The sequence below is a fragment of the Osmia lignaria genome, chromosome 9 (assembly GCF_051020975.1).
Source record: "Osmia lignaria lignaria isolate PbOS001 chromosome 9, iyOsmLign1, whole genome shotgun sequence".
NCBI lineage: Eukaryota > Metazoa > Arthropoda > Insecta > Hymenoptera > Megachilidae > Osmia > Osmia lignaria.
Window position 1 is genome coordinate 13,667,066 of NC_135040.1, and position 11,793 is coordinate 13,678,858.

An 11,793-nucleotide genomic window follows, 5' to 3' on the forward strand; every position below is an offset into this window, starting at 1 on the left:
TACTAACAGGAGTTTACTTACAATTATTTACTTCTCCTTCATATCGACGGTACGCGGTGTAGTTTTATGGTAAAACAATTTATTCCCAAGTATGATACACATGCTAAGTTGTAAAAATTTTAGTAGCACCTCATGGAAACGCTTTACTCATATTTTTTGCTCGTTTACTTCTTAATAATGGCCTTAATAATATAACTGTTATATCTGATAATGATCACTATCCACAATGCAATAATGTAAAGTAAAAACTTTCAAAAAATGATTTGCATCCTGATCATTTTATGACTGTACAGCACAATTATAATCAGCATAAATGGTCTAATTGTATGTATGGATATTCTTTTATATCAGACGGAATCGACAATTGCATTTTCTTCTTTATTACAATCTAATTAAAATGATACAAATTATTGTGAATACCTATTAGAAGTATACTAACATTCACATTTCCTTTTTTGTTCGTTCTTAGAATTCACTTAAAAATTCAGATAGTATAGACTAATATGATTACAGACATAACTGCAATCCATAATTGAACTTATTCAATACTCCCACTTTGATCAACTAAAATTCATTTTTATTTATGTATTAACAAATATTACAATTTTTTAAAGCAGATTCTAAAAATGAGTACGAATCGGCAAAAAGTAAAAAAGAAATTCAATAACTTACGACGTAGCCACATAAGATTATTATTTGGACTTGTACATCTTGTAAACATCAAATAGAATGTTATAGTACGTGTTTTAATTTTCTTCTATAATTGAAGAACTTCCTTACATAATAAACTTGAAAAATGTTATTTCAAAGCTGGTGTAATTATCTGATAATAATTATAAATTATTCATTGACAAATGAATAATTTATCTGTTTTTTAATAATACAATTGTGATTCAAAAATTGTTTCAATTTTTGTAAAGACTAAAAATTTAAAAAAAGAAAAAGAGGCAAACAATACTCTCTGCAAACAAAAACTTTAAAACTGTTATTAAACTAAAGCATCAACTATTGTTTTCTAAGAGATAAATTATGTAAATGATATAGATTAATTAGTAAAAGTTAATATATGAATAAAAGTAAGGTAATGTACGTTTTAGATAATACAACTTACTGTACGAAAGGACTGTAAAAAGATATATAAGAAAAATCTGCATAAAGCAGATGTTTGAACTGTATTATTTGAATTTTATTCAAGGCACCACAAGAAAATTATTATTCAATTCTGCTTGATTTTTCTTAGTATTTGTGGCACTGGTTTAATCTGCAACGCTGTTCTCATAAACATAAGATATATTAAATAAGTACCGTTCTCATTTTGAATCCAACATTCTTTGAAAATATGGTATATGACGATAGCTTTCATTTTTTGGTTTAATAGCTTTTTTTTGTTAATAAAATATAATTGTTGATAAATTCTGGTAACTAGAAGAAGAAATGCAAAGTGACCAAATCAAATATATATGTATATGTGGGTGCGCGCAAGAATGCAAAACTAGTGCGATTATACATTCGTTTTTTTTTTTTAAATACCAAAAGTGACAACATTATGACGATTATAACTTTATATATCTGATGTTTCATGGTTAAATACATACAATAATTGTAATTTACAGTAGTATTATAGTTTTACGTTTCATCACGAATGGGGTGCTTTATTTTCATGTAAAGAAGCACTTTAGATGTTAGTGAGCTGAGATGCCTACATCATACAAAAAAACTATCACCCTTTACAGTCGATGCAGTATATTCGCAATTGCACAGTAGTATACAGATAGGAGATCGGGAGTAAATTTAACAGTCAATTACTTTTCTAGATCATCTTTCCAGTATTTCACACGAGAATGATGCTACTCACAAAACCTTGATTTTGGTAGCGTTTCAACGTACCACAATAAATTTTGTTCATCTTCATCATCTTGACAGATACGTATTAATTATACGTTTCACGATTTTATACGTTACAAATTCTATAAATTCATTTGGCACGAGTGCGCCTCACATTTGGAAGAACTATGCAATTTTTTTTTTTATTATTATTTTTTTACTCTTGTTGCGCTGCATTTGACTGTTCTTTCGCGTTAAGAAAAATATATTTATACATAAACATACATACCGCATTATACACACCAAAAAACTTTCTAATGAAATTAAAGAATTGTAAATAAGATAACGTGTTAAAGGATCTTTTTATAATCCAACAACATATTTTGAAATATTATGAGAATAAAAAAAATCAATACCACTAAGTAAAAAGAGTATAATGCTTCTCTGACTAACCGCGTCATTAAGATTTATGCGAAAAGAAATATTTTTACCCCGTTTAAACACAAAACCAGTAAAAATTGCTTAATCCTTCCACGTTTAAAAATTCATCATACATTTTACATTGACTCGTGTCATACTAGGATCATTTAGTTTCACAAAAAAAAAAAAGAGGAAAAAAAAATTGTCTCGTGTTCCTTATGTCATTTATGTCTATGTCCATATCTCACACCACCGTGTATCACAATGGCGAAGTTGTAGTTTGTCTAAAATGGTGCTTCTTTTCTTTTCTTTCTCTAATCCAGAGTTTTTAATTGTTTCCAGTCCAGTAACTAGGACTATATCCAGGTTTTGCTTGGGCTTTATTTTGGGAACTTGTATTAGACCTTTGACCTGTACTACTTCCACCATCTTGATGAAGTGGCTGATGCAGTTGATGGGGCATAGTCGGGATAAACAAATGCGGTGTGCCGTATCCACCAGGTAAACCGGCGTTTTGACTACCAGTAAGACCAAATGGTGGAGGGGTTGCCGAATGAAAAGTCTGTTTGTCATAAGACTAAAATAAATAAATTAAAAATATGAATATTATTGGATTCAGATATGATAGTCTAAAAATTCTTTTTATCACAAAGAAGTTAATGAAAATACTTACGTTAACTTTACTAAGCGCTACATGACTCTTTGCATACATAGTGGCACTTATATCGGTCGCAGACGATCCACCAGTATTAGTATTTCCAGTAGATGTTCCTGTTTTACCAGTTTGAGTACTGGTATAATTGTTCCCTGCACCTTTGTATTCAGCTGAGGGACCAGCAGATGCTAAAGCATCGTAACTTGCATTAGCACCGTATCCAGATCCATAACCCCCTGGCTTAGCACTATATGCACCACTGTTTGTACCCGCATTACCAGCAGTAGCTATCTGCTATAATAAATTATTTTGATAAATAAAATGTAAATCTTCATCATGATATATTAAAAGAAAAACGATTAATTAAAATTCAATAAACTTACAGGATAAATGGCAGGGGTTCCATACTGAAAGCCACCTGGCATTATTCCACCGCCATATGCAAAATATGCATACGTTGGAGGAAGCGTAGGATTCATCATTGGTTGCTGATGCTGGGTAGCAGTCTGCAAATAATTTAATAAACACTGTAAAGCTGATCATCAAGTCTATTAAAGAAATCTCACCTGTTGGGACATCGTAGATGGAACCGGTGATGCATTGCTGTCGTTTCTGGCGAACCTGGCGTCACTAATACTGGTATAGGCTCCTTGTACACCTTGTACTCCTTGAACACCTTGCACACCAGAAAGTGCATCTCCTCGTCCTCCACCAAGACTGGTAGCAGGGCCGGTTGTCTGATAGCCCAAAGCCGCGTCATAGTAACCAGTAGTTGGCTGCAGGTTAGTCAGGAAGGCCAAACACAAAACTACATGCATACACTGTGTACTCCAAATACAAGAAGGCTAACTAATATCTAAGGCTACGCGTACTAGGTTTTAGGGCAGGTAACATGCGGTTTCGTTGTACCTGTCTCTTTAATACCCTCTTAAAAATCTACAAAACAAGGTACAACTTAACCACTCAAAAATTACAACATTATATAATTCTGTACAGTTTCAAATATATCATATAAAATAAATGAAACTAATAATAAAGAACGAAATAAAGGTGTATAGCAAGTCTACGATCAAAGTGGCATTTCTATATTATCAATAAAAGTTTCTTCAAGTTGATTGTAGACATTTTGATTTTTCTACTGTATAGTGTATCAGAAACTAAAAATTATTCAATTTATTTGATGCGACATCTCACTATAAATAAATACAACGAATCTCTTGTATCGCCATAAGGGTATGAATAAGAATCCATGATTCCTTAAAAAAATAAAGAAGGAAAAAGAAATATTGAAGTAACGAGCAGCTACCAAGCATTAAAGAAACAATTACTTCAGCATTCTTCTTGCTAGATAATCATAACATAAAATAAAATAGCACGTTCCAGAGTAGTACACCCGAAATATGTTTCCTTTTTATAGTTATTCTTTCAAGAAACATAATATTTATAATTCGAATAAAATTCTGTAAAAAAGAACAATGTACTTTTTTTAAAGTGTACATTACTCTAACGAAGCATCCTAATCAAATCAAGTACAAATTAAGAAACGAATAATTTGTACTTGAATCATTTGCATAAATAAATAGAACAATCAAATAATAACTGACCATGTGCGGTATTCTTTGTTGCATAAGCTGCAATTCTTCGTAACTGTACATTGGTTGTTGAAATGCGTAAGGTACACCTTGACCCATAATGTACTGATGACTTAACATCGGTGTCATGCTGCCCGCTGCACCACCACCCGTCATATTTCCAGTTCCACTACTACCCGTTACCACACCACTCGATGTACTTTTAGGTACCGCTAATTTAAAAATCATGTCACAATTTATTACTTTCATTCAATCGTATGAATAATTTTAATTATCAATGTATAAACGCAACTCACCGTTAGAATTAGTTACTTTAGTTTGTGAACTATTTACGGAGGTAGAACTAAGACCTAATGTAGGAGCAGTAGTCGTCGCGAGGGAGCTATTCGACGTTGTCGTATTACTGTCGTACTGAGAATCTTTTGTCGTAGCATTGTTCAATTTATGATTGTGAGACGCTGTCTGTGGTTGACTGGCATACGTACCATACGTTCCATACACCTATAAATGCAATTCTTCATTTCAGGTACACCCATCAGTGAATTCATCGAACACAAAACAGCGATGAGGTACCACACCCTCGCGGATACAGCTACCCATCGTTTAAATAAAATACTCACGGATTGTGCTGCACTTTGGTACGCTGCAGAAGTTTGTGTAATAGGTGAAGTAAATGTTGTGCCGGATTGTTGGTAAGCTTGAGGCGTCGATTGAAACGATGACGATCCCTGATAGCCACTTGTTTGATATCCTGTGCTGCTATTCGATACAGTATTCGTAGCTACAGATTGAGCTTGATACTGTGATGTTGTAGCAGGTACGTATCCAGTAGCAGATTGATATACCTACATAATAATAATAATAATAATAATAATAATAATAAATGATTATTTCAAATAACCGTTTTAGATGATTATTACAATAATTACTTGATTCGTAGTTGTTGGTTGATTATAACCAGAAGTTGCAGACGCAGACGGGGAAGCTTGGCTAAAGTTCGACGTATTGGATTGAGGAAACGACGTCGAACTGTTGTAACTTGCTTGTGTAACAGTCGCCGTTGCAGAGTAACTATTGGCGCTGGTGCCTGATGCAGTTTGAAACGATGACTGAGCAGACTGAGCATTTGTGGAGTATGCATTGTAAGTGCTTGGCGTCGCGGTAGGTGCTTGAAACGATGATTTCTGGGATTGATAAGTTGTTGTTGTACCATAGGTTGCTGCGTTTCCTGGCGAGACTTGCGAGGTGAAATCTTGTTTAGTTATATCTAAACTTTGTCCGGTACTATTACCGCGACCAGTAAAAGTTTGAGCGTTTATCGAATGTTCACTTGATACAGGTAGGTTCTCGCTGTTTGATAACTGAAAACAAAATAAAAATAGTATTAGTTTTAATACTATTACGTAGGTGAAATAATAAATTAATTACCATTTGAGAAGTGGTATTGAAAGGTGTTGTCGATGATTGTGTGGTTTCAATGTCCAGAGAATTATTCGTATTGGCAGTGTTTACAGCATTTGTAGTAGAAGTTACGTCCACACCAGGAATTGTACTACTTGCTGAATTGTATTTTTCATTTGCTGAACCATCAAGAGAGCTCGAATCGCTACCAAACTCAAGTGCACCAAATTGGACATCGAGAAATCCAATACCGCTATTAACTGCATCTCCTGGCATTTCTACAGCAGTGGATGGGATTTTTGATGGCGGTGGTACTCGTGGGCGTTGTTTTGTCGGTCTTTGAGGCTAAATAACGATTAATTGAAATTAGTTTATAAAATAAGAAATAGTTAAATATATCATTTTTCAAATTACCTGATTGGTAATTGATGAAGAAAATGTTGTTTGACCAGCAGCTTTTAAGCTTTCACTTGTTTGTTGAGTAAGTTGTGTTAAATACTGAGTCTGTGCAGCTGTTAACACTCCACCGCTTATAGCGTTTGGTTGCTGTGACAGTTGCATCGTTGGTAAGCTTAACACGGACTGTTGCTGCTGTGTTTGTTGAATTAAAGTTTGTTGTTGTATTGGTGGTATTTCCGACAATTTTGGCAATTCCTTAAAAAAAAAATATATACATATATATATATTTTATGTTACACGTTATTGATAAATGATAATTCGTTAAATAATATTTGGTAATTACGTACTTCTTGTTGTAATAATGATAAATTTACATTTTGATTTGATTGCACTGTTTGTAGATCCTGGGTTTTCGGCTCTTCTATGGGAGGTGGAGGTTCCGCTACCGATGTACTTGGTGTAAAAACTTTCGTATCGGCCAATGAACCTGTATACTCCTCGTTATCCCAGTCTTCTGTAGAATCCAAATTATTCCATGCATCTAACCACATATTTTTAATACATCCCATAAGAATGTAAAGTGGTTTGAAATACCAATAGGTAAAAGTGATGAAAAAGCTTACCCATCTTTGGTTCTTGAACACCTTGTTGTTGTTCTTCGTTACCTGTCCATGTATCAATTGGTCGATTAAAACTATGAGCAGACGAAGTAGATGATGGATCATTACGATTAGCAAACGTCCGTGGTCCAAGTCCTCTGCTTCCTCCTCGTCCTCCTCGTCCAGGTCTTCCTGGACCACCTCTCCCTCTCCTGTTGCCACCGTAGCTGCCATCGCGAACCCCATCTTCCATGTTTCTTTCATTTTCTTTGTTTTCTCGACCACGCCCTGAATAAGGGTTTGTTTATAATTACAAGATTTACAATAATTTGTAATAATGCTGATAAGTATACTTACATCCACGATTATCATGATTAGCACGGCCTCGCATACGCGGCGGACCACCTCCTCGTTGATTACGTCTTTCATCCCAATCACCGCTCTCATCCTGACCACCAGAAGTATCCATGTTTTGTTTAGAACCGCTCGGTTGACGAGGCTTCTTTTTTTTTACTTCCCATTCTGTTTTTACTCCTTCCAAAAGATCATTAACAGCACGATCCAAATCCCCATCACTGTCGTGTAAAGCCATAACCACTTCATCTTCTGACCGTCTAGTCATGTCCATGACCTGCTTGATACGTTCTTTCAAAACAGGATCTTCTCCACTGCCCATTCTAGTGTCGATAATTTGTGCATGCCGCATCTGAACAGTGTTTGGCTACCGTGCCAAAAGTTTTTATTAAATTATATAAAAATTATGTAAGAATCAAAGATGTTTTTACAAATGCAAATTATACAAACCTGTGCTTTCTCATGTTTTGACGAATCCGATGATTTAGTTTGATGATCTGACTTCCCATGTTGTTGTGATTTATTCTTATTGGTGCCTCTCGCACCGGAGGACACCGATTTGTTGCTTGAACTCATTGCCAACTAAAACCCCACACACCTATATCACTCACCTATCACACTATATACACTCTCTATTTACAGTCTGTAACAAAAGAAATAATTAACTGTGTATATTTAATATGATTAAATATTCAACAAAAATACTGTACAAGTGAGAAAAACATTTATTGTATATATTTCAATTAATTTATTTCAAAATTAAAGGTGAAATATACTATTGTACTTTGTTATTACAAATACAGATATATACAGAAGCATGTATGTTGTTTAGCTTCTTAAATTATATTTAAACTGTGTAAATTACATTGAGATGTCATACTTTAGAAATCTATGTACAACTTTTAACAATATTGGAACTATTTTTTCCTTTACAAAGTATATGATAAATCTTAATTACCAATTTCTTACTATTAATTAATCAGTATATGAGTAATTACAAAATAAATAACAAAACTGATTTGACTAAAAAATACTTAAACCATTTAAAAATATTTTAATACAGTCATAATTACATATGTTAATTCCAAAATCTGTATTTAAATGATAAATATGACCAACATTTAACATTATTATAATAAAAGATCAAAATTTCCTATTTTAAAGAAATATAATGAAATAAATGAATTTTAAAAAAATGTATAATTATGAAAGAAAACAATTATTATTGTATTACTAAATGATTCATAATCACTGAATTTGTGTACATGCATGAATACATAAAAATATATTAAATACATAATTGGATAAAACAATATTTAAAAAATTTATAAATGCTTCGAATACATGTAAAATATCCATTATATTCAATTAAAATTGTATGTGATAAACATCACAGTTATTATCACATATGATAATTTCTAATAAAATTATTATTTTAAGTGACAATATAATTAAGAATTATATAGTATATAATCCAAAAATTTTAGAAATACTCGTGTCCTTAAGACTTTCAAGATTTCTAACATAGTTATGTATTGAAAATAACCTAGATAATAAAAGCAGTTTATATTTGAAAGTATTTGCATGATTGTGATGTACTTATTAAGTATTCTATCAAACTATGATCACAAAAATGTGTAAAAGAAGATTTATAATAAAAAAATCGACATCACAAAGAAATATTTCTGGGGCATAATTTTAGTTCTGTTTGTGAGTTAAGATGAAAAGGTTAGGATCCTCTAATGAGGATAAATAGAAAATTAAATCATTTAGTAAGTATTTCTTAAAATAGGTACGTTTCTCCTAAAACGATTATCTAGAAGAACGAATAACTAAACGTTTGGGTGATATGTAGAATGATCTAAATCTTATTCATAAATTTTTGCGACATCCTAGATCATGCCACAGATATAAATGAAGAAGTCCACCTTGATTACCGAAAGTTTTATCAATATTTTGCAACACAAAAGCTTTCGAAAGCTGACAATGTAAAAAAAAAAGATAAATTTTGACGTGCGCGGTGAGAATATGACGAAGAAGGATTATCAGGCGCATCACAAAAAACACCTTGTCCGTTTCGTTGTTGCTCGCAAGGGAGTTGTGAAAATTCTTCAAATGGATGATAAAGAAATTGGCCGTGTAGAGTTTGTTATACTCCTGAATCGGTACTACGACGTTGATGTAGAATATTTTCTGCAGACCATGTGCACGGTAGACGCCATTTCTGGTTTTGCGAGGAAGGCTTGTCAACCATCGCCGCGGTGGAGCATCGATAGATCTCCGTAAGACGATCAAGTCAAAGTATTTGCAAGTAACTCACAGTTATTATAAGCGTTGTTAGCGAACTCGAAGAACACGTCCAGAGTCAGAAACAAGTGAAATTCACGACGCCTCGGCTTTTTCGGCCGTGGCGCGCGAAAAACCACGAAAAAAACAACGAATTTGTTCGTACCTGGTTAGTGCGCTCAAAACGCAGCTCGGTCACGTGACCGCGGGCCCCCCTCCCTGACACGGCAGCACCGCCTCTATGGTTTATCAGGCTGCATACGGCTAGTCAATTTTATACTAGAAATTTCAGGTTGTTAACTAAACAATTACAAATTTTCTAGATTTTCATAAAAAAACAAATCTAATTTCAGGCTAATTTCCAATTATTCACACTATGTACTTTTAATCAGTTTTTTAATATTATTAAATTATTAATATTATTTATTAGAGATGTCAAGAAACCAAAATTACTTTGCCATTTGTATTATATATATTTTTTTAGTTGCTTGAAAATAAGGCATTTGATGAAGGGTCTGAAGTCTGCTGAAGTCATGATTGTGGTTAATGTATACTTAGAATAAACCACAAAGTATTCAAATAATTACTGATAAACTTATTTATTGATATTACAATGGATTCGTATTTAATGCAGGTAACGTATTAATTTATTAGACAAAATAATAATACTAATACTAAGAAAGTAGTTTCCAAATTACGGTTATGTTTACTATAGGTCAGGAGAATGTGGTTAAATCAGGATGGTGACCCTTTAGCGGTAACAAATAGTTATTTATATTGTAATAATAAATTGTATAAAAATATGAACGATAGATTACATATATATTTTTTTAAAGGATATGTTGTCTTTACGGCATGGTCATATTTCAATTCCACAAATTGGGTCTGAAACTGCAATGACAAAAACAATGGAACATATATCTGCTCCTCTTGATGATTTGGTACTTTACCATTTAAAGTAACTGAAATATCTTTAATAGAAATTTGTAATTATTATTGTAATAATGTGTAATAAAATGTTGTAATACTTATGTTTTTAGAACTATAGCAGCAATGAACAAGGATGATCGATTAGCTATGTATAATTATCAAAGTTCAGCAGTTCAGTCTTTAACAAAGATCTTACAAATGCAAAAAGAAGAAAATTGGATGTTACCTGTTATGAATGTGATGTGTTTAGAGTTAAGATTATTAGCAGTGTGTGTTGAAAATATGAAAACAAATAAAAATATGAAACCAGGAGAAATTCTAGAAAAGTGTGCAGATTGCTTAATGGGTTGTTTTCGAGTATGCGCTTGCGATAATCGTAGTTCAGAAGACGACACAAAACGATGGGGCATGCTAGCTTTAGTTAATCAGTTATTAAAAATTTACTTTAGAATCAATAAGTTGCATTTGTGCAGACCTTTGATAAGAGCAATAGAATCTTCTCCCTACAAAGCACATTTTGCATTAGCACAACAAATCACTTATAAATTCTTTGTTGGCCGTAAAGCAATGTTTGATAGTGATTACAAAGCTGGTAATTATGCATATTTATTTTAACAAACTTAGCAGTTCAAATATAACTTGAAAATCTTTGTAATAAATTTAATTACTTTCCAGCTGATGAATACCTCACTTATGCATTTGAACACTGTCACAAACAATCTACAAAAAATAAGCGACTGATTTTAACTTATCTTGTGCCAGTGAAAATGTTATTGGGTTATATGCCAAAACACAGCTTGCTGGAAAAGTACAATTTAATGGAATTTGGGGAATTAATGGAAGCTGTCAAAAAAGGAGATTTATGTAATCTAGAAAAAGTTATGGAGAAACATGAAACCTTTTTCATAGGAGCTGGAATATATTTGATTGTGGAAAAATTAAAAATAATAGCATACAGAAATTTGTTTAAGAAGGTGTATTTAGTATTAAACATACATCAAATTCCTATCCAAGATTTGCTCTCAGCCTTGCAAATGCATGAACTTAATGATATGGATATGGATGAAGTAGAATGCATTGTTGCAAATTTAATATATGAAGGAAAAATTAAAGGGTACATATCCCATCAACATAAGAAATTGGTAATCTCTAAACAAAATCCTTTTCCGCCACTTTCAACGATACCGTAATTGTTACTGAAGTATTTGTATTTTCTTTTTAATAAATAAATTGAAATTTGATAAAACTGTTACTTTTTAAAACTATCCATATGATATTGCTTATCATTTAATTGATGTTTATATTTCAAAGAAAATTAGAATTTATGATATTT

At 32.5% G+C, this 11,793-nt stretch overlaps 2 protein-coding genes across 7 annotated transcripts; one reads left to right on the plus strand and one right to left on the minus strand.

Moving 5' to 3' along the window:
- Positions 1-2,406: 2,406 nt before the first annotated feature.
- Positions 2,407-9,707, minus strand: lig (ubiquitin-associated protein-like lingerer). Of its 4 annotated transcripts, none has more exons than XM_034328746.2 (16): positions 9,565-9,707; positions 7,695-7,887; positions 7,248-7,611; positions 7,020-7,178; positions 6,915-6,956; positions 6,639-6,805; positions 6,307-6,546; positions 5,920-6,237; positions 5,421-5,852; positions 5,112-5,336; positions 4,788-4,992; positions 4,504-4,703; positions 3,466-3,675; positions 3,283-3,405; positions 2,918-3,193; positions 2,407-2,821 (listed from the first exon to the last, which is right to left on the minus strand). In XM_034328746.2, exons 2-16 carry the CDS (start codon positions 7,818-7,820, stop codon positions 2,573-2,575), a joined length of 3,336 nt encoding a protein of 1,111 aa, XP_034184637.2. In that variant the 5' UTR covers positions 7,821-7,887; positions 9,565-9,707; the 3' UTR covers positions 2,407-2,572. The 4 variants fall into 4 exon arrangements, with proteins under 4 accessions (XP_034184637.2, XP_034184631.2, XP_034184627.2 ...); XM_034328740.2 differs by having other exon boundaries at positions 6,639-6,832; XM_034328736.2 differs by having other exon boundaries at positions 6,915-7,178.
- Positions 9,683-11,682, plus strand: PCID2 (PCI domain-containing protein 2). 3 transcript variants are annotated; one of them, XM_034328818.2, is made up of 6 exons: positions 9,683-9,822; positions 10,015-10,164; positions 10,246-10,287; positions 10,367-10,488; positions 10,571-11,052; positions 11,136-11,681. In XM_034328818.2, exons 2-6 carry the CDS (start codon positions 10,144-10,146, stop codon positions 11,648-11,650), a joined length of 1,182 nt encoding a protein of 393 aa, XP_034184709.1. In that variant the 5' UTR covers positions 9,683-9,822; positions 10,015-10,143; the 3' UTR covers positions 11,651-11,681. The 3 variants fall into 3 exon arrangements, with proteins under 3 accessions (XP_034184709.1, XP_034184718.1, XP_034184727.1); XM_034328827.2 differs by lacking the exon at positions 9,683-9,822 and having other exon boundaries at positions 9,919-10,164; XM_034328836.2 differs by lacking the exons at positions 9,683-9,822; positions 10,015-10,164 and having other exon boundaries at positions 10,272-10,287; positions 10,367-10,471; positions 11,136-11,682.
- Positions 11,683-11,793: the final 111 nt, after the last annotated feature.